The 22361-nt window shown below is 32.3% G+C and overlaps 1 protein-coding gene across 2 annotated transcripts in view; it reads right to left on the reverse strand.

Annotated features, from left to right (window-relative positions):
• Positions 1-221: 221 nt before the first annotated feature.
• Positions 222-22361, reverse strand: part of LOC126768893 (phosphatidylinositol 4-kinase beta) — a 28633-nt gene continuing 6493 nt past the window's right edge. Inside the window, exons 1-10 of one of the 2 annotated variants that reach the window (XM_050487299.1) lie at positions 13754-13955; positions 12787-13678; positions 9576-9776; positions 8246-8512; positions 7715-7894; positions 5658-5891; positions 3806-3984; positions 3343-3454; positions 3118-3259; positions 222-2750 (exon numbers count right to left, since the gene is read on the reverse strand). In XM_050487299.1, the coding sequence (XP_050343256.1) occupies positions 2569-2750; positions 3118-3259; positions 3343-3454; positions 3806-3984; positions 5658-5891; positions 7715-7894; positions 8246-8512; positions 9576-9776; positions 12787-13678; positions 13754-13809 (2445 nt within the window). In that variant the 5' untranslated portion in view covers positions 13810-13955 and the 3' untranslated portion in view covers positions 222-2568. Of the gene's footprint in view, positions 2751-3117; positions 3260-3342; positions 3455-3805; positions 3985-5657; positions 5892-7714; positions 7895-8245; positions 8513-9575; positions 9777-12786; positions 13679-13753; positions 13956-22361 lie in introns of those variants that run through there. The other variant, XM_050487298.1, reaches the window with a different exon arrangement.

Consider the following 22361-nt stretch of genomic DNA (forward strand, 5'->3'; position numbering starts at 1 on the left):
TATAAGGGAATCAGTTATACTATGGCAGCATTATACGCACGCACAAATTGACAAACTATCTCTGTCTCAATCGCGGTTTCACGCCCCCTTGGTCTGTTTGTTTCTCTGTCTACGATATTAGTATATAGTATAGGTGCTATTAATGAAAGGCAATTAAAATTTTTGATATATGTATAATATTTAAAAAAATTAAGGTAATCAATCATAAATGTAATTTATTTATATTTATCTGTACACATTGGATAAATAACATGAATAATTAATTTTGAGGAGAAACATTATCATTGTATGAAACAAATATATTTACAGTCTAAATATTCTAAGTAAAATTTTCAAAGTATAATGAGCTACTTTGAATAGCTGTAATGAGATATTAAAAATGAAAAGAAATGGATAAAACTTAAGAAATTGTTTACACTGAAAAAAATAAATTTGTGATCATTTATATTTTTTTTTATCATTGTTAACGAAAGTATATTTAATTAGTTCGTTAGAGTACAAAACTATGACATATTAATGGTGTCATTGTATATTTTTAAAATCAATATATCCGGATAAGCTTTTATATTACAATACAAACATAACATAAAGCAACAAGCTTTTACATCCATTTTTCAAAGCAAACATTACATTTTTCAATCTATTCATTGTAATTTATATTATACAACGGAAGCATAACTTTATATAAGCAATTTTGCTGAACATATTAGTATATTTCAAACAGCAGTTATATTCATGCAAATACTCGAATTTGGTATGAAGTCATTACGGAAAGTACGGAAGTAATCGGAAACGTTGTGATTGCGAGTGTTTTTAAATTACCAATGGTTTTAGAAATTTGATAGAATTGAAAAATATCATTGTAATATATATTTTAAAACTCCACACTTCTGATAATTTAAAATTATCGATTGCCTTGATGTACATATTTGGGTATTCAATTTGCTAATAAACTCTAGCACGACAGGAAAAACAAACCCTTTTTTACATTTTCCAGTCAAAATACAATGGTATTAGTACACAGTTTGGTGTTTTAGCATACCTATCTAATCAACAATAAATTCATTTATTATTATTAATAATAATAGTTTACTAACTAGATCATGCTTCCTCTTATCGACATTTTGGCGATTGTCTGCGAACAACTTTTGAAATCACATTCAAATTTTTATTCAAAAACAATTTTATATGTACATGTTAAAACTTAAATTTATTTAATTATAGAACCTAATTCTAACCTCTTTTCATCCGTGAAACAATCAGTCTTCTCATTGCAAAAATTATCAATCTCTTAATATTTACATTTTCAAAAGTTGCAATTTATATGCAATATAGTGGACACAGACCGAGAAAACTAGCCAGTAAATATTTTCGTATAATTCCTTGAAAATTTTGGGTTCTTTTAATATCGCCTTGTTCATGCTCATCTTAGTTTTCAAGAAATTTATTAAAGTGCTAAGTGAAATTCTAGTTACTAGTTAATAATGGACGGGACAAAGTGTGTTTCCATTTATTTCACATTGAGCGAAAAATGTTATGTTAGCCTACTTGTTCAAAATAAAATATAAACTAAAACAATATCTTTTTGAAAATATCAGAATTACAAACAATATTTGCTTGAAGAATATTTTGCAAAATATAAATATTTTTTATGAAAGTTTTTGCTACAAATGTACATTATATATAAGTATCAGTGTGATGTCTTTCGTGATAAGTTATATCTGATGAGTCTTCGCATACCATTCTGATTGTTCGGTCTCAGGAGGGTATGGCACTAAAATTAAAAAATCTGTAACGTCATTTAGACGCAAAAGTAAATAAATATAACGATAATTCTCGTCCCATAAAAATAATTCTTTACATGATAAAATATTAAAAATTAAAGACTAATTTAAAGACTTTTGTATAAAAACATAACACAAATCTATTTAAAGTATAACCGACAGCGCAAATATTAGAATCTTATTATAAATTCAATAATTTATATCATATTATCCTTTAAAAACCGTACATTACTTTTTTAAACCACACTCATTACATGACATTATTTTTATTATAATAGTTCATTCCGAATCGGTGATCATTTGTTTAATAACATTTTCAGTGCAGCCACTGATAAAATGATTATTAAATTTTCAATTGTTCAAAGTTTTTCTCAATAACATATACTTCAAATTTAATAGTAAAGCGACTTAGTAAATCACTTTATAGGGATGATTTTTGATGGAGTTTTTCTGTTCATCCTAGAAAGTGAATAATATATAAATGTAAGTTAATATTTCTTCGAATATTTATTTTACTGTAATTATAATCATTCAAAGAAAATTTACGAAGTGATGAGAAGTTATGTCTGTAATTCAGATATCCTGTTACAGAGTTGGTCGCATGTGAAGGAAGAAAAGTAATTATTTAATTGAGTTTATATACCGGTTTTGCGTGAAGTGACTCAGTTGCAAGTCGGTCAGACTGCGATGGTATAATATAGCAAGAAGTGCACAAAAAAATAAATAAAATATATATATGCGTGAGTCATAGTGTAGTCCGATGTGCGGTGGTCGTCAGGACGGGTTATAGGATCCCGTTGGTGTAGTACTGGTAGTTGTCGTAGAGGCGCGTGCTGAGTGAGTGCAGCGCGTCGCGTACGAGGCGGTCCACGAGCGCTCGCAACTGCGGCTCCGTGCGCCCGAGGTGGAAACGTGCGCGGAATGCAGACACGGCGCTGCTGCTGCGCAAGCACGCCAGCTGACCACCTATGACAATCGTTGGATTAACAATTTTATTGAAACAAATAGGTAAAAAAATATATTCTTTTATATATACAAAAGAAATTGTTTAGGTATTTTTTTGCTTATTTCTTAAGTGTAAGCTTTTTCCCCGCATGGTAATAAAACGTTCCTTCCCTGAGGTTGTGCGCGTGCGGTCTGCCGTAGCTAACAATCGTTAGTTAAATTTAATTTAAAGTTGAATAATTTGGTATAAAGATCATCCGCGTGGCTTTGACATAAGGCCCGTAAGTGTGACAAAGTGCTTTATATGCAACGACCATATGTTTTATTACAATATATTTTATTTTTATAAGTATTGATCTAACAAAAAAAAAAACAAATATCAACGCACCCATCCGCATGACGTCGACAAGGTGTATGATCTGGTCGCAGTGCTTGCGTGCCGCGATGAGACCGCGCAGGATGAGAATCTTAAAGTACGCAAACATGTCCGAGCTCTCACCGTCCATCACCTCTACAAACTCACTCGTCAGCTATAATAATAAAACATACAATTATAACAGTTTACAAACAAACGTTTTTTAAATATATTATTTTCGTAGTTTATATAATTTACCTTAAATGGAGAACTTTCAAAACCTAAGTTCTTCGGTGATATGGAGAAAATAAATCCAAAGTCTATGTGAATGATGTGCCCTGCACTGTCCAATAAAATGTTCCCATTGTGCCTGTAAAATAATTTAAAATATGTCTGAGTATTATTTATATAGACAATGAAACAATACTTTTTATTCATTATGTTATCTAATGAATCTTTTTATATTATAAAAACTTTAAATAAGGTCTTTATAATGCCAACTCTTGGGAGAAAGCGGTGTTCCTAAAAAATAGTTTTATAGATTTTGTATTATTATTAAATGTTTGGATTTCGCTTACACTATTTATATAGAATTGCTGGACATTCTTCATGTAATATTAATATTATCGACACTCATGAAATTATACAGAATGAAAATTTGTTATTTTGATATTTTTTTAGCAAAGAACGAAAACGAAAAGAAAATGTGATCATCGCTTACCTGTCTTTCAGTTGTAATAGATAGCTAGTAAGTGCATATGCGGCAGCAGATTGGACGAAGTTCTTTTGTGCTCGCATGAAGCCCTCGCTGTTAGGCGGCCCATGCTCGAGTTCCAACCACGCACGCAGTGACTTCCCCGATTGCTTTTTGATTTGATGTAAGGACACAGAGTTCAGCACCTACACATGTTATCAAATTAATAACAGATCAACCGACACAAGGGTAAGTCCTCAGCGTACTAGAGATAGATTGCATGACAAATGATCATAGGACTCACTTTAGTTATACTGAAATTTAGTCTATTATATTGGAGGATAAGAGTGGTATAGGCATTTATGTTAATTTTAAATGTGGTTTGGTTAATATGAATAGCTTTATTAAACGAATTAAACATACATAATATCGACATATTATGTACGTTATATCTGAAATTATATTATAAGTTTTTATCAATTTCATTTTTATTTTGGTTAAACTAGTGGAATAACAAATTAAGGGAAATTGATTATTGCTGATTCATATAATTATTTTAAGCACATCCTTAATAATTTGTTGATATGTTTTAATGCTTCTGTTTGATATTTTTATTTTATGATACATAAAGTACGTATGTTTGATTGGAATTATGACAATTATAATATAACAAATGCTTACACGCTATATCAGTTTCTACAGATAAATAACTATCAAATAGTACAGATGTGGTTGTTGTTAAGTATGTGTATCTGTGTAGGGTAACATTATATACAGAGTATCCTCTACAAGAATACATCTTAACGGTATTATATGAAGTGTAACTTTATCCGCGTATCATCGTATTCATGAAGATGATGATGATGTCCTCCTGAACGATTTCAAGAGAGATTAGCGTACTGCATAAATATATTATAGTGAACACGTTTGTGCGCAGACACAGATGTATTCCTATTCCCTCAGTTTGATAATCCGATGAAATCCAACCGGAAAAAGTTTAGGTGCAGGACAAACAGCTTTACGTGCTTTTCGAGGCACGGGAATGTACTCGCTTCAAACTTCCAGACTTCTCATAACATACAACAGAAAAAGCAAAAAAGTTATTGGGTATTTAGTGGCCCAACCTGGGGTTTGAATCCAGGACCTCGGGATCTGCGGCCTTATATCTAGCCACTATACCAACGAGGCAGTAGAATAGTTTCAGAGTTCAATGAATTATTAACGTAATACCTATAAGCAAATTAAACTAAACTCATACTGAGCAATATCCGAGGACGGTGACGTGTTAGATTTAAATTAATCTAATCTCCATCTCATTTTATGACCAAGCATAAGTAACACCCGGAGGTCCTGAGTTCAAATCCCAGGTCGGTCTAATAAGAAGATATTGGGTTTTTCTGTCGAAAATTTTCAGTAGCAGCCCGCAATTTGGAGGTTGGAAATGTGTTCACTCCCGTGCCTCGGAAAGCACGTAAGGCCGTTGGTCCTGCGCTTGAACTTTTTAGCTCGTTTCGAATTGCCGTTATATCAGTTTATGAGAGTGAGGGAATAGAGTACACCTGTGTTTCTGCACACACTTTTGCACTATTATATGTCCAGCGCGGTTGGCTAATCTCTCATGAGATTGGTCACCGAGGCCGAAATCTTATTGGTTAGTCATAAATATAGGTCATGTAAATTGGGAAAAATTAAATTAGTCAATTTACAGTATCGCGTGAACAACTAGTTCCGTTATAGACGATATTCAATGTTCAAAAACAAAGTTTTGAACGTCGTTACACATTTTAACCCATAAGTACATAAAAAAATACTGTTAAATAATAAAAAATGTTTTGACACAGTAGGTCAGTATAAAACAAGTAAGACAGAGATGTGGTACCGGCTGTATGAGGCCGCACTCGCGGTCCAGGCACAGGATCTCGTAGGGGCGCAGACGCAGCGGCACGCGCTCCAGCTCCCACACGGCCTGCAGGCGCCGCAGCAGCTGCGCCGCCAACATCTCCTGGCGCAGGTCGTCGCCCACCTTCACGATGCAGCCCAGCAGCCGCCAGCCGCCCAGCGAGCCGTACGGCGAGATCGAACGCATGCGAGCCAGCTTGCTCTCCCACGATTCCTGTTCCGAACGATGATATTTATTATTATTTTATTATATAACTTATATTTTCGATTACGTTGACATAGTAATCCTTAAAAAAAGACATATAAACAATGTACAGGAAATATAAACTATTATAATTTACATTATCAATGGGAATATGTTATTTTTCTTCTATAGCGTCTTCTATTTTATTTTTAATGTCGACCTTCTCCTCAAAAAAGGTCTTAGTCCAGTATTTACAAGTTCTTACTTTACTTTGTAATTTTAGCCGGAATTAGAAATTACCTTAATATAATAATGACAATTCGTAGAAACTACTCATCTTTTCTGAGTTATTTTTTTCTTAAAATACAGACATAATAATGTAACGTTTGTGAATAAAACGATTTTCAAAAAATAATGCCTTGTTAATAATTTTTAACAGTTATGCTAATAATGCAAATTCAATCATTAAAAATGATTACAGCAGATTTAATTGTATAATTATACAATATTTAATAGCTTTTTATTAAGCAATCATTAATATTCTTCAATGTTAATGTATTACAAATAACAGTCGCATCGCGTGCAACCTCACCCTCCCTATGGGATTGATTCGTGAGTCATGACTAATACCCGACAGCCCGATTGTGGTTTCCCCGTTTTACAAATATCGATATCTACCATATAATTAAGCAGTGAACTTCGAAGAGTGACGAATTTTGTTAAAATTACTTTCTACAAGTTTTATTTAGGATGTATTTTTAAAGTTAAAGTTTGACTGATAAAAATATCTGCTATTTATTCTACCACGCAAACAGCAGTGAGTGAGCCAGTGTGGGAATAATATCTAAGTTTCCAAAGTTGGTGGCGCATCGAAGACCTAAGAAATGGTTAATATTTCTTGCACAGCCATTATATTTAGCGGCGGTGGTCGCTAATCATCAGATGCCCGTTTGCCTCTCCGATTTCATAAAAAAGGAGTACATATATAGTTATAATAAACGGAAAATTTATCAGTAGAATTAATTTACAATGTAAAAAGGACAGTAATACAGTTAATACAAAATCTGTTAGTGTTGTTTATGAGCATCATATTATTATTTATTCTGTATATGCGAAGCGTAAAGTATCCGGCGGCGCCTTATCCTAAAGCGAGTGACGACGCTTGTTTAACTCAATAGGCACTTAATTTTCGGTAGTTAGTTTTGGCCTTGTTGGTAACTATCAATAGCATTTTAGTTTAAAAATATGTGAGAAAATATTTGTAATAAAAATAATTTGTTGCTTCATTTCTCGTTTTAGTATTATTTAATTCATATTGTATGTATGTATTAATGTGTTGTATGTGCGTACGCGCGCATGTGTGTGGAAGTGAATAATGACGTTATCATAAGATGTTAAAAATAAATTAAAGATAATTTATTCGGTAAGTTTAAATAATACACGTATTTTCTTACGTATACAATTCTATTATTATTTATGTTATTAATCTATAATTTCGGATCACGAGAGAAACTCGTGCTTCGATCAGCAGGACACACCGGTATATAGTAGTTCGAAGGATTAACACGTATATAAGAAGTGCTACTAGTTTTTCTTTGCTTTCACGGTCAGAGTAGAAGGATATTATGTAGAAAACTTGCAAATATTGAACTGACATTATAATCTATTTAAAGTGCAAGTTGTTTATGTGTGTATTAAACACAATTCATACATTTTATTTTGTTTACATGTTAATGGCGTTTTATTTTATTATATACTTAACACAGCTTAACCACGTGAAAGATTCCTAAAAACAGGTCATGCAGTTTCTGAAGAAATCGCGCATACATACAAACACTATCAACGAGTCACACCTTGAGCGCGAGCGCGGAGGGGTCGGCGGGGTCGTGGCGGAAGGCGTTGGGCGGCGGCGCGGCGGTCGCGTCGGCCAGCCGGCGCCGCACCTCGCCCGCGCCCACCGCCAGCGACTCGCGCGAGCCGCACGACGACGTCGACTGCGCCGACGTCACCGATAGCGCCGACAGCGCCGACACCTGTGACAATATTTACTAAGTCTTAACGATTATATCGACTCGTTGTTCTGAGCTATGCTGCAACTGAATTGCGCAAACGAATACGTTTCAATTCTACGGTTTAATCAATCTGTTTTATGTTATAACTTGATGAAACATTATTTATTTACTAATTCCGCGGTGTTGTTATCTGCTAAGAATGATAAATCGTTGAAATATTTTGTTATAAAATATAAACCGTGTATCACTCACGTTTTAATGTAATTACATGTTTTGTTTTTGTATGCGTACACATTTTGTATTTTTTATATGATCATAAAGTATTTATAACAAAGCTTTTTTTATACTCATTAGCTACTGTGTGAGACATACTTGCGATAAGCAGTCGGGCGCCGGCGGTTTAGCGGCGTACTGCGTGCTGAGGTCCTCGTCGTCGTGGCTCCAACAATCGCCCGCGTCGGCGTCATCGAGCGCCGAGTAGAGCGAGAGCGCCGGCCATTCCGGCACGAGATTCTCTTCGCTCTTCGTGTGTCTGATCGGCGGCGAGTGAGGCGCAGGAGGAGCAGGTGGCAACAGGCGGGGCGGGAGAGGCTCGTGCCCTTCTGTCTCCAGCACTTCGACGTACATTATGTACGGAGCCTGTGAAATGAGTATTCATGAAACGTTTCTTTTTTAATGAACTTGTAGAAACTTTTTTGTATCGAAGGCTAATTCAACGTTTACTGCACTTATCGGTCGGGGCATGTGTAAACTATACGCCGACGCTAACCTTTATCCTGATTGGTTGGTGGTTTTAGCGCTCAAATATGTGTGGAATTGATGGAAGCGAAACAAAAATTCCTTTAGTCTCTTCTTAAGATATTTATAGGTTTAGATGGCTGACTCTATTCCACCGTCAGGTGACATGGTTGTTTATCTATTGAACAAATTTATAATTTCTTATGTAAATATTTAAACGAGATGTTCGTTTTCTAACACAATTGTGTCACTTTGTCTTTTATCATATCGCAATAGTGCAAACTAATCTTACATTTAGATTTTCACCCACTTATTATAAAAGTGAAATTTCGCAGAGGTATATCCTTGACGTATAAATGTCTGGTATGTCTTTACACTCAAATGAAAATACAACGGCACCATATTAGAAAAAAATATTTTAGAAACTAATGTTCATGTAGTGAACAAATTATTTGTTTAATAACGACAGCTGCTCGTGACATCAATACATAATTGCGATATTCAATTTGCAAATTTAAATGCAGCATATTCACATAAGGATTACGTAAATTAAAATTTTCTATAAAAAATACTATAAATCACATTAATTATTTCACAAGGATACGAAAAACATAAAGGAAACGTTGATAGGCATGTGTATGTACTACTATTAATATTTGATAATTTTTAATAAAAAAGTTTTGCTTAAATTACCAAAATCTTTGAAGAGCAAAATTACTGTTAACTTCATAAACATTATACAAAAAATAATCGAGGACAATATTAAATATATATACCTTTTTTTCTTTCTATTTATTACTGATTTCGAATAGTTGTAAAAATAATTAAGTAAGGTATTTTCGTTAAAAGAAAGTGAATGTCTTATAGTTGCATAAAATTATAATTTATTATTATAATTCGTTATCTGTATATTACTTTTTCTTATTTCACTATATTCTTAAAGACATCAAAATAAAGTGTATACCTTATCTTTGCTGTTGAGAACAGCAGCGGCGTGAGACGGTATTCTCAAGACGTAGTGAGATTTCTGATGTAGAGGTAGCCAGACTCGTGCTGGCAGATTGAGGTCCAAAGTGGCTAGTTCAGCTCGAAGACGACCGTTCCGTCGTTCTTTGTCAGCCACGGTGGCAAGCTGTCGGCCAATATTCGTGAGAGCTGTGAGAAACTGAAAATAAAAATATGCCGTCGTTATATTAGTAAAGTTCAATATAAAAGTAAGCCTGACTGATTTTTTCGCTAATATTATTTATTTATTAAACAGCACGTTAAATTATAACTTATTTACATTTAACTAATCGGAATTAATTCATACTTAATAGTCTTATGAGTCAATTAAATGTCTGGACATAATGTTATTATAACTTTCTTAACATGAAAACGTTAATCATTTAAATTGCATAGGTATGTTGTTCTTTGACCTATCTTACACATCGCTGTATGTGTCACTTTATATTTTTGTCGAGGTGTTTTAATAATTGTAAACTAAGGACCACATTGTGTCCAACAAAAGTGTAACAAACTATTTATATTCATTATTTGCTTATCAGTTACTAATCTACTTTAGATTATAACCAGAGAAAAAGTACGCTTGATACATTAAGATGTCTTAAAAACCGTAGATGTTATGTATTGAGTATATGTTATATAAAATGCAATTTCCTCACACTTTACCACCGATCTAAATTTATATTTTAAAATTTAAATCACGACATAATGCATTACAATATCATTACTCAACTTCGAATACTAATGACTTTTTCTATCGTTTTTTGTACACCGCCTTAAAGTATCGAATGACATAATTGTAAACAATAATTTGTTAACGTTACAATGAACCTTTATTAATAGTAACGCAATATAATACATTTCTTTTTATTAACTTAATTAGGAGTAAATTTTAGAAAATGATGAAAATAAACTCGTAACTAACTATTATTTTAACGTAAGTATTAATTGGAAATACTCTTGGAATTTTTTTTGTAAACTCTGTGTTTTTGTACAGCATATAGTGACTAGAGATTAACCCTTTGCATTAATGATGAGCATTTTTAATTGTTAAACAGATATGTTGTGATTTGCATAAAACAAAGAAGCATGTGTGATTGCATTCCAGAAACATACAGAATGTGTTCGATATTTTCAAATAAATTGAATATTTTTTTGTTACGTTTTTATTGTGACTAAGTTCCATCTAAACACTACTCATTATGTTATTGAATAAAATGATTACGTATAAGATTATTACAGAGAACTTTAAATTGCCTCTTCAAGTACTAAATGTTACACATAGTATAATATAGCCCTACAAGTTTAGTGTTTCTCACATGTATATAACAATTTAAAAAAGGCCGCCATGTAACATTTTTTAATAACAAAACGTGTCATCTTTGTATCGATGACATGATATTTTAAATAGTTTATTTGATTGGTATTAGTTTATAATTACTAGCAGTTTTATCGTAGGTCATGATGTTTATTAATAATAATCAAATAAACATTTTTTTAGTTAGTTTGGATATATTGAAATTTTTTTAAAACGGTTTTTTTTAAACGCTCTTATGAAATTTAAGAGAATTCCAAAAAACGATGCTCGTCTGAAAATTCGTCATCTTGACGTTGCTTCAAGATCATTGGTAAATTTATTTGAAAAATTTCTACTTTATCTATAAAACTTGTATTCTGAGATATGTGGTTAGGTATTACATACAAAATGCAATTGGTCATATACTTACTACAAAGAGTCTTTAGTTATTTTTTACAAATTTATTTAACCTGGTAATAAATAATATTTAATGATTGCTATATTTAATAGTTTCTAACAAATACATAAAGTTGCCATTCCTATTATTTTCTGCTATAGAACATGAGATGAATTATGATGTGTATAATCTTTTTGAATTTTACGCATACACACATACGTATGTTGCTTATATGTAACTTGCTCTTTAAATACGCAGTCGCATTTAAAACATTCAAAAGGTATATTAAAATTCCACGTGTATTTATAATTTATATCGAATGGATGAGTTTTTTAAAAAAGCTAAAATTATATTTTTTCAAGCAAACTGCTTTTGTATTTAGTTAATTACCGCATACGGAAAAGGGAAACATGTCGAGTCTTAATATGAACCGGATAGCCCTTTAATACCACTTACTTACGTTTCCGACAAAATAATGACAACCGTGCCGACATTTTTAAAATTAAGCAAGTATAAAAGATAACAAAATAAAATACGCAAAAATGATTTCGTATTTCTATGTGTTCAAGTGATGATGAACATGTTAAAATTTTTTAAAATAAAGATAATAGTGTGAACGAAAATGGAAATTAATGTTTTTAAAAATGTTTAAATTATGTAATTATCATTAGTTAAGGGTTGCAGTTGAATACTAAGTATTAATTTTATTTAATTGGAAAATACTAGTCATTTCAATAAAACTATTTATATATAACTTTATAAGATTATTTTAAAATAGAAGCATAATTTAACACAAACACTTGTTTGCGAAAATTTAATTAAATTGATATTTAATTGAATTTTAAACAGAGTATTTCCATTTAAACTACTTTCTAAGTGATGTGATTGAATATAAAAACAATATTTGTAGACGTTACAATAGATTACATTATTTATTATGTAAGATATTATTATGTATAAACTGTTATGTAAATGTAACTCATTTGGTAATATTGTTTGTAAACCATTATTTGTTTTATTTTGAAGATCAATAGTGGCGTGAATATTATAAGACAATTCTATTACATAACATTCTTAAGAATATTAGGTTAAATAATAGTAAGAAACTGTATATAATAACATACAATACCGATTGAAACATTCAATATAATATATCTGGGGCAAGTAATATAATCAATATCAGTGACGCGTGTTCCAAATATTACCAATGTTTAACGTATACCATAATAATTACTTATTTATAATGCTGTCGATAAATAACTTCATACTGACCTCTCATCAACGATTTGACAATTGCCCTCATTAAGTTAAAAAGTTATGTTTACTTCTTATTAAGCTTCCATGAATTTAATCGACATAAATCTCACTTTTTATATCATCTAAATAAGAAAACAGTTACGAACAAATTCACATTTGATTTAAAAGGGATTCTATAAAAACATGTAAGTGAATGTTAATAATAAAATATTGATTTACCTTTGTTTGAGGCTCTAACCTTGGCGCCCCGCATGAACATTGCTCACCGCAAAGACAACCATTTTCAAAGGCACGGCCAGAGGCGAGGTCTCCCAAATGCCTTCCTGATGGCGTAGCTAACCTCAACGCAGAGGCATCAGATTGCGATCTGTGATGACCTCGCCTTGCAGCTGGCCTGATTTCCTCAGCCAGAATAGAGTCTTTTAACTTTGTCGCTCTTGACCTCTTTGCATCTCCACTAAACGCTGTTAATAACCACGCTAGTCGAAGGGAAAACTGTGCACTTTGTTTACACCGATACACCAAATATGGTCGTAAAACGTCCGCTACGTCTCCCATTTCAATGTACATTGTAGCTAATTGTGGGAGGTAAAAGTCTACATCTTCGTGTGGGAATGAGAACAATTTGTTAGCTAGGTAGGTTTGCACACCGGGTTCTTTAGAGTTGAAAAGATACGTAATAGCCATACTCATATCAAACAGTTTACTTTCAAAAAGTCGTAGAAGAAAGTCTTTGTTTTTTGCCGTTTCTGTAGCGCTACTAGTCGTAGCTGGCGGTTCGCTAACAGCATCGGGCGGATCCGGAGGTTTCTCAGTTTCTTCTGGATTGCCCGAATCGAGACTCTCTCTTGATCTGGCAGCGGCAGGAGGTTGAGGTCTTTCTTCATCATTTCCGTCTGGTGGAGTATGAATGCCAGAGTCATCGGACCCAGTGGGAACTTCGGGTGGTAGTGCGAGTCTTGGCGCAGGCGCTTCGCACGATATTCGAAGCGGTGCACCGTCCGGCGATGTCGGTGTCATATCCTCCGGTATCCTTTGTAAAACAGAATCCAAAGATCTGTTCCTTTGGTGGCCGCATCCCGCCGGCGGCCCATTCGCGCCCGTCACATGTCTACGGGCAAAAAAAAAAAACAATTGTATAAACAGAATATATACCATTAAAATAAACTTTAGGTTTTAAACGTACACATCAAATGGATCTTCATAGTGCCGAATTCCTACTACTATAATTTTTCTAACCATTTTTTTCAACTTTATATTATAAAAACAAGTAACACTTTAATTAAAACATAAGATCATTTTTATCACAAATTTTTGCACAAAGTAATTAAAAAAGTCATTGTATAAAATGTTCTATAGCACATAATTAAACACTTCATAGCTACACACACACGTCCAACTACTTCGTGACCACACGGTAAACTGTTTTACGCAATCGTAGGCAGTAGGCACAACGTACCGCATACCATTCCAATAAGGATCACCTCGATTACGCAGCTAGAACGCCACTGGACATTTATGAAATACTGGACCAAGATATATTGGCAACAAAATTCATCAAAACCTTCAAAATTAATTCATAGTTAATTAGGTAACTATGAACTTAATAATATAATTGATAAAATCATACTTGGTTTATCATTTTGTTAACATCGAATTTATTATTTATAATTACTTGTAGTAAAAACATAATAACTTTATGTTGTTACTACAAGTATTTTGATTTGTATTCTATTTGTGAATGGACGTAGTTCCTTTTACCTTTCAATTTGCGGTGCTATGAATGTTAATCACAAATTGGCATTGACAATTATAATTATTAATACGTATATAAATAAAAGTTTGCATAAAATATTTGAAATGACGTCCTCTTGGTTTGATCGCCACTTAAATATTTTTAAATCTTAGTTAATCATAGGAAATACAAGTTTCATACGGGCTAATAAGTGAACGTTCCATACGAGCTGTGTAGGAATCGAATTAACACTGTTATTTTTAGACCGTTATCGTACATGGGCCAAGTGTAGCCTTTTAACTATCCTTCTATTTCTATCGATATAATTAACGGTCATCTATAAAAGTTTTAATAATTTATTAAAATAAATACGTAGTATTAAGGTTGCTTCGATTTTTTGTTAAAGTAATGACTTTTTCTATTGCTTATATAAAAATACAAAATAAATAAAGAATTATGATTGTTTCACTGTTAAATGACACATTCCGCAGTACCATGGGATTGAAATGGAAGACGTACTTTTTAACTATTTTAAACTAAATTGGTACTTAAGAGAAATGTCATTATGATATTTTCCAGGTAAAATATAATTTACCTGGTGGTAGGACTTTTACAGACCCGTCTGGGTAGGTACTACCTACTCATCAGATATTCTGCCACTAAGCAGCAATACTAAGTATTGTTGCTTTCCGGTTTGAAGGGTCAGTGAGCCAGTGTAACTACAGTAACAAGGGACATAACATCTCAGCTCCCAAGGTTGGTGGCGCCTTGGCGAAGAAAGGAATGGTTATTATTTCTTAACTCGCCAATGTCTATGGGCGGTGGTGACTACTTACCATAATGTGGCCGATTTGCTCGTCCGCCTGCTCATATCATAAAAAAATACCGTTAATAATGGAGGCAAATTTTCACTTCATTCTTGAGTGATTGCAATTTAAATAGATGTTGTTCATATAAATGGGACACCACTTAACCTTAACATTCGCTATAATAATTTCTATTAGAGCTTTGTTTACATTACACACTACAGATGTTCTGTACCAATGGCAAACTCATAACAATTTAAATTAACTGACAAAACTGATTATTTTTTAAAATATACTTACGTGAAACATTATGATGCATATAAACTTTATATTTTAATCAATGTTATAAAGCTACAATAAAAATTTGTTGGTTTGTTATATTTAATTGCAATCAAAATTGAGAATTTCCTGTAAAAGTTGTATAAATATTTTAATGTTTGTAATTAAATTCTGAACCTTAACGATATAAAGGACAAAATATACTTTATTTTTATAACATTACTATAGTTTATTATAGTCATGTTACATTGCACTTAGATGGTTTCTGTTTTCACTTAACTATACATAGTGAAGTCGGCCAAAAATTATATTTGTATGACTGTATGTATCTCAAGCTTAAAAATCGTGAACGAGGCGCGAAAGTAAGCGACTCTTTCAACCTTGCCGTGTTACTTCGCGTTCTATACTCACTTTCATATTGAAGAGTATTAATAAGTAATATTAAATTATACAAAAATATTCAGCATTTTTTCTAATAGCATTCTTTCTGATATCCATCGAGATGAGTTTTTACTATAAAATTCTTAGTACAAATCGTAACAAAATACCTTACTTATAATCTAAGTAAGGTGTAAAAATTATGTTAAAGTTCTACACTAGTGGCGCGCACTCAATACTAGTACATATTACGCACTACATAACTGTTTTATATTTGATTAGTACATCAATTACAATTTATACGTTCTTAAACATATTTGTTCAGATTATTATGACATGCTTGTCATTCTATTGCTACAGAGAAGTTTTCTTAGTTGTCATTGAATATTGAAATTTATTTATAATAATTATGATCGTACACAATGTTTATAAACGGTAATCCAAGTATGTCACCTTTAAATTTGATATTACCCAACAGCATGTCTCTATACACTCGCGCAGTACTACATTATATGAACAGATTAATATGCGACGAGTATACTATTTGCTAATAACGAAAAAGATTGCAAAAGTATACTCTCAAACGCTTCTGGACCGTAGCGCGAAACTTTCGTAAGATTTCAAATATACTTTCGTACTGAGAATGACAATACCGTATGTATGTATAGTCTGCATTATACAAATGTATAATATTATTATACAAATGTTTTTATATACGAAACTACATAAGTAAGTATAAGTTAATAATTATTTCAAAAAGACTGGTTTTTATGACACAGATTTAGTAGAGATACATCACAGTTAATGCATAGACGTAATGATTATATTGTCCAAAGTGAGCATGCGGGTACTTAATCTAATAAATAGCTAAGCCCATTCCGCTTATTAACGGTACCAACCGTCTATCGTACGGCTTCATTGACACTGCTCTGGTATCAACAATCAACATAGCACAAATGTTATATATATAATTATTACCTGTTGTTACTAATTATTTCTTTATAAAACCCCAAACTTCTACATATATCTTTATAAAGCTATTTATTAATTGTCTACTTATTTGAAAGTAGGTAATTCTTTTTCTTATATTTTTTCGGATACTAAGAGTTTGGTTAAGCCTTTTCATTTATTGTTTATATTGGACAATAGAATTGTATTTAATATATTCATAGAATACTTCTAGACTACTATTATGTATAAAGGCATATGATGTGTTTATATATATTAACAATTTAAAGATATTATTAATACATACATTATTAAATTAAAAGCTGCAGGCTATTAAAAATGACCTCAACATTTAAAAAAAATACGTAAACTGGTACGCCTACACTATGACCGACAAAAATACTTGGCACCATGATTCATCAAAGGACTTCCTAATAGGTACTTCGTCGTTATCTTAACATTTGAACGATAAGGAATGGAAAATGTTTAATTTTATATATTTTTTGATCACATCTATTGAATTTCTATTCTTTGAATAAGGTTCAAAAGTTCAGTTCATTTATATGTACAATTTTATGGTAGAATAAATATAAAACATTCATATTAGCGATTTCTTTTGAGATATAGATACATTAACCCCAAAGAGTAATAAACCCAAAAGCGCTTGGCACACACAATGTTGGAATAAAATAGACGAAACTATGGGATAAATATAATACAAAAATTTGATTGATGTACTTCTATTATAATTAAAATATTGTAAGTATATAAAGACAACAAAAAATTTATTGTAATTTGTTTTTTTGTATAAATGCCTATATATTAAAAACAAAATTACGTATGGCACTTTAAATTATTTAAATATAAGATATATAATATCCGTAACCGTAACAGCCTGTGAATGTCCCACTGCTGGGCTAAAGGCCTCCTCTCCTCTTTTTGATGAGAAGGTTTGGAGCTTATTCCACCACGCTGCTCCAATGCGGGTTGGTAGAATTCACATGTGGCAGAATTTCAGTGAAATTAGACACATGCAGGTTTCCTCACGATGTTTTCCTTCACCGTAAAGCACGAGATGAATTATAATCACAAATTAAGCACATGAAAATTCAGTGGTGCTTGCCCGGGTTTGAACCCACGATCATCGGTTAAGATTCACGCGTTCTTACCACTGGGCCATCTCGGCTTTTTTTTTTTATATAATATCATTCTAAAATTATAGTACTTTCAATGTCATGTTGTTGGAAATAATATTTTATTATATAAATTTACGTTTAAAACAGAAAGGGAAAGGGTAAAGACTAAGTGTTAGCTCATAGGTTTATTATAATATAATTTTTAAATTACTTACCCTTGTTGAAATCGACCTACTTGCTACACTACTGTCTTGCTCCTCAAGGCCGCGTTACTTAGAATGTAGCTAAATAGTAGCATAAACGGAGTAAGTGACTAGTGGATATGAGATCAACTTTTTTGTTAAATCTTAAAGATCTTAAATTAAACTTGTCTGCCAAAATAATCTACGCATGCTACATTAACGTTAGCGAAGTAATCGTAAAGTAATTGTCACTATTACATTAGAACGAACTCCACCTAAATTAAGTAGTGCCAATGAAATATATTTAGCGGTCGTATTTTATTTTTCAATACATTAATATTTTGAGAAGCGGTTTATGGAATCAGGTATAAAGTTAGTGCAGCTGTCGATTCGTGCAAAGCTGATTGGTTATTCGAAGAACATCTGTCGCAGTAATGGGATGCGCAGCATGCCATCGCAGATGCGGAATTAACACGTAGCATCATATCTATTGTGTGTTAAATAAAATCTTGTAGACAGATGTTTATACAGCGTAGTTTTTATTTTTTTATTTTACTATAACAAGCAGACAGAAGGGCAAATTGATGGTCTGATCCTGATGGTCAGTGAGCGGTGGCCAACCAATTTTATCGCTGAACGCAGCGTTACAAAGTTTTGTTCTTTGGAAGTGGAATAACGTAGGTTTACTACCTAGATGAGCACACAGCTGTATCAGCAAGTGATAACGTCTTTAAAAATATATAGTACCATAAACCATTTTGTTAATTTGGTTGTTTAAAATGTATGTATGCATCGAGTACTTAAATCTGAATTGGAGATTGTATCCACCTGTCCTTCATGTAAATGAGCGAAGTCTTTGAAACCTGTTTTGTAAATAAAATAAATAAAATCACTTTGTAATTAAGATAAATAACTACTTACTTTTTACTAGTTGTTGAGTAATTATGATATTATACGATAAAACAAATATATAATATTAATATGGAAGCACACAAATGAATTATTATTTTTTTGTAAACCCTATTACACTAAGTATGAACGAACGGAGTTTGAGTGTATTTTTGCTAATCTACAAAACAAACATCTGGATAGTAAAGTTTTAGGGCATGAGCTTTCGGATGGTTGTCGTGACCCTCGGCGTCATTCATAAATTTTTTTTCCGTCACACGTGGCCACGAATTTTTACGTTCTATTGTCTGTGCAGGAAGAAATCTAATTGCTTATCGCATATATAGGAGGAAGCTTACATTTTGAATAATATGGAAATTATGGTATTCTCGACGTGATTCAAATAAAAATCTATGCTTGTATTTCAATCACATACCCAGTATAATTTATTATACGAACTTTTAATTAAAATAGGACAATTGGTTGTACTGAAGATATTTTACGCCAACATGGAGCAACGCAGTACTGACAGCCTCGCGAAGCGTCTATAACCTTACGCTTTTTTTATAGTATAGGTAGGCGGACGATCATATGGGCCACCTGATGGTAAGTGGTCACTACCGCCTATATTCATTGTAAGAAATGTTAACCATCGCTTACATCGCCAATGCGCCACCACCACCTTGAGAACTAAGATGTCCCTTGTGCCTGTAATTACACTGCTCACTCTCCCTTCAAACCGGAACACAACTATACCAAGTACTGCTGATTTACGGTAGAATATCTAATGAATGCATGGTACCTACCCAGACGAGCTTGCACAAAGCCCTACCACTAATAACAAAGTTCTACTACCAGTAAACCCTACATCTGATATTACATGTTTAAACTTTACATAACTTTAAATAAGATAATAAATTACACCAAAATTGGACATCTTGTAGACTACTTTTATCGATTATAGACTTTGATTATGAACTTTAGGTCCAGTCCAGTAAAATATCAGCTAGGGCGTTTATTTTGAGTTAATACATAACCATCAGAATAAAATCATTCTTCGTGTTCTTGGAACATGGATAACATTTTTTATGACTATTAAGAGTAATATCATAGAAACTTTTAATAATCTTATCTTCTTGCGTGGTTTAAATACACTATTACGACCTTACACCATAAAATAATAGTTACAACTCTTTGAGCGTTACGCATTTCTATTGTGAGTTAGATACAAATGATTAGAAATTATAGTTCTTTTTGAATTTAAATATTTTATTTGAGGCTAATATGTACGAGACAAATGATCATGGACAAATGATAATGGTTCAAATACAAGTAACTTTTTATATTTATCGCAAGCATCAAAAATGATTTATTTTCAATTGTATATTTTTAACACAAAGTATAGTAAAATTATTCCATTCAGAAAGTTTTTTTGAACTGAATAAAAATACTGTTTTTTGTAAATAATTTATGACCAAATCCTATCAAACATCAAAAAGGGTCCTTAATTTAGTAAAGCAATAAAGGTTAAAATCCCACTTACATTATCTTTATAATTTTTATGAAAACAAATATTACATCATAATACTATCCATTTTAATAAAGTTATAGCAGTAGTAGCAGTAGTAGTAGTCCTCCTAATATTTTCTTTGAACATACAACAAAAAAGCTAACCGTTAGTTGTACTATAAAAAGACCTTCATTCATAAGACTAATAAGAATAGTGAACTCCCGAACCGTGGGTGAGAAATGAGAATGTTGATTGATGATTTCCGTCTATCATGCCCTCAAAAAGCCCCCAGTCGGTCTAAGTACTGTTACTCTTGTCTGTTATTAATATCAGTCTTATCTTTAATATTAAATGCAGCGTGATCTATATTGCAAATAATTTTATTTTATAGATGTCAATGAGATCATTTATGTATGTATTACGCGTCTTCTTCGTGTCTTCTCCATGTGTGACAATGGCAAAATCAACGCTCTTGACTTAACTACGCAAAGGATTGTAAATAACTGTATATATTAATTAAACTGTATTATTAATTCCTATGCATGCTTTTATATAAATAGATTATGTATATTGATATGTATAAATATAGTTCGAAGTAATTTTAATAAAAAATAATATCTTAAAACAGGATTAAGTTTCTGTTTAACTAAGAATATATAATATGCTGAAAAAAATTGTCAGTCACATCCATATTAAATGGCCATTGACTGTCTCGTTGGTCTAGTGGCTTGATATAAGGCCGCAGACCCGGAGGTCCTAGGTTCAATTCCCAGGTCAGGCCAGTAAAAAGTTATTGGGTTTTTCTGTTAGAAAATTCTCAGTAGCAGCCCGGAGTCTGGAAGTTGGAAGTGTGTACATCCCGTGAATCGGAAAGCACGTAAAGAGGTCCTGCGCCTGAACCCTTTCCGGTCGTGTCGGATTGCCGTCCTATCGGATTGTGAGATAGGGTATAGAGTGCACCTGTGTTTGCGCACACATTTGTGCACTATAATATGTCCTGCGTAGTTGACTAATCTCTCTTGAGGTTGGCCGCCGTGGCCGAAATCTGGCCATGAAGTCATGGACACAACGACTTACACTATTGTTTTGGCTATCCATCAATGTCTTGATCACACAGCTAAAAATCCCGTATATTTTTAGTTGCAATATATTTTCTTGATATAGGCATACGTTTTGCTTTTTCTTTGCGACACAAAAATGAATTATATAAATAAAAATAAACCATAAAGATGATTTACAATTTAGAAGCGTGAGCTTCCCTCAAAGATGTATTTAAGAAAATTTACAAAATAACAGTTCCATTTGGGTAAATATACTGTATTTACCCAAATTCTAATCATATTCTAATCATATTATAAAATTCTGCAGTCTATAATTGAGTTTCTACTAAGCAGGCTTCAATTAGTTATTAAAAATAATCTTATTAGTAAAGATGATTGCCGGATCTAGTGTAGGACTAACTAAATTGAATGTATAATAAATGTAATTCATACTTTTCTTTTTTATAAAGTAACTGCAGTTTCCTTCCGGTTCTTTCCATTAGAATCCACATTCCGAAACAGTGGTAGCACTTGACGATTCATAAGTACTTGTAAAAGTCTATTTCAATAAAACTATTTGATTAGAATCAAGTCAATATTGAAATAGGTATTTGATTTCAAAAAGGTGTCCTGGTAGTGATTTATGTATATCATGATTAATAAGAATATAATGTATTATGAGGTATATTATTTAAACACGTGCTTATCGTAGATCTGATATTAATCCAAGTGTCCTATGACGGTGAACGCAGTTATGTGAAGGCTTTGCGATGTAAAGAAAAACTTTATTATAGACAATGACAGATTTTAATTAAAAGCGCACGAGGACATAATTGTAAAAAACTTATTACGATACATTATATCTAGTTTTCCATTCGACTGCTACTAGTTT

Source organism: Nymphalis io, chromosome 6, assembly GCF_905147045.1.
Source record: "Nymphalis io chromosome 6, ilAglIoxx1.1, whole genome shotgun sequence".
Taxonomy (NCBI): Eukaryota; Metazoa; Arthropoda; class Insecta; order Lepidoptera; family Nymphalidae; genus Nymphalis; species Nymphalis io.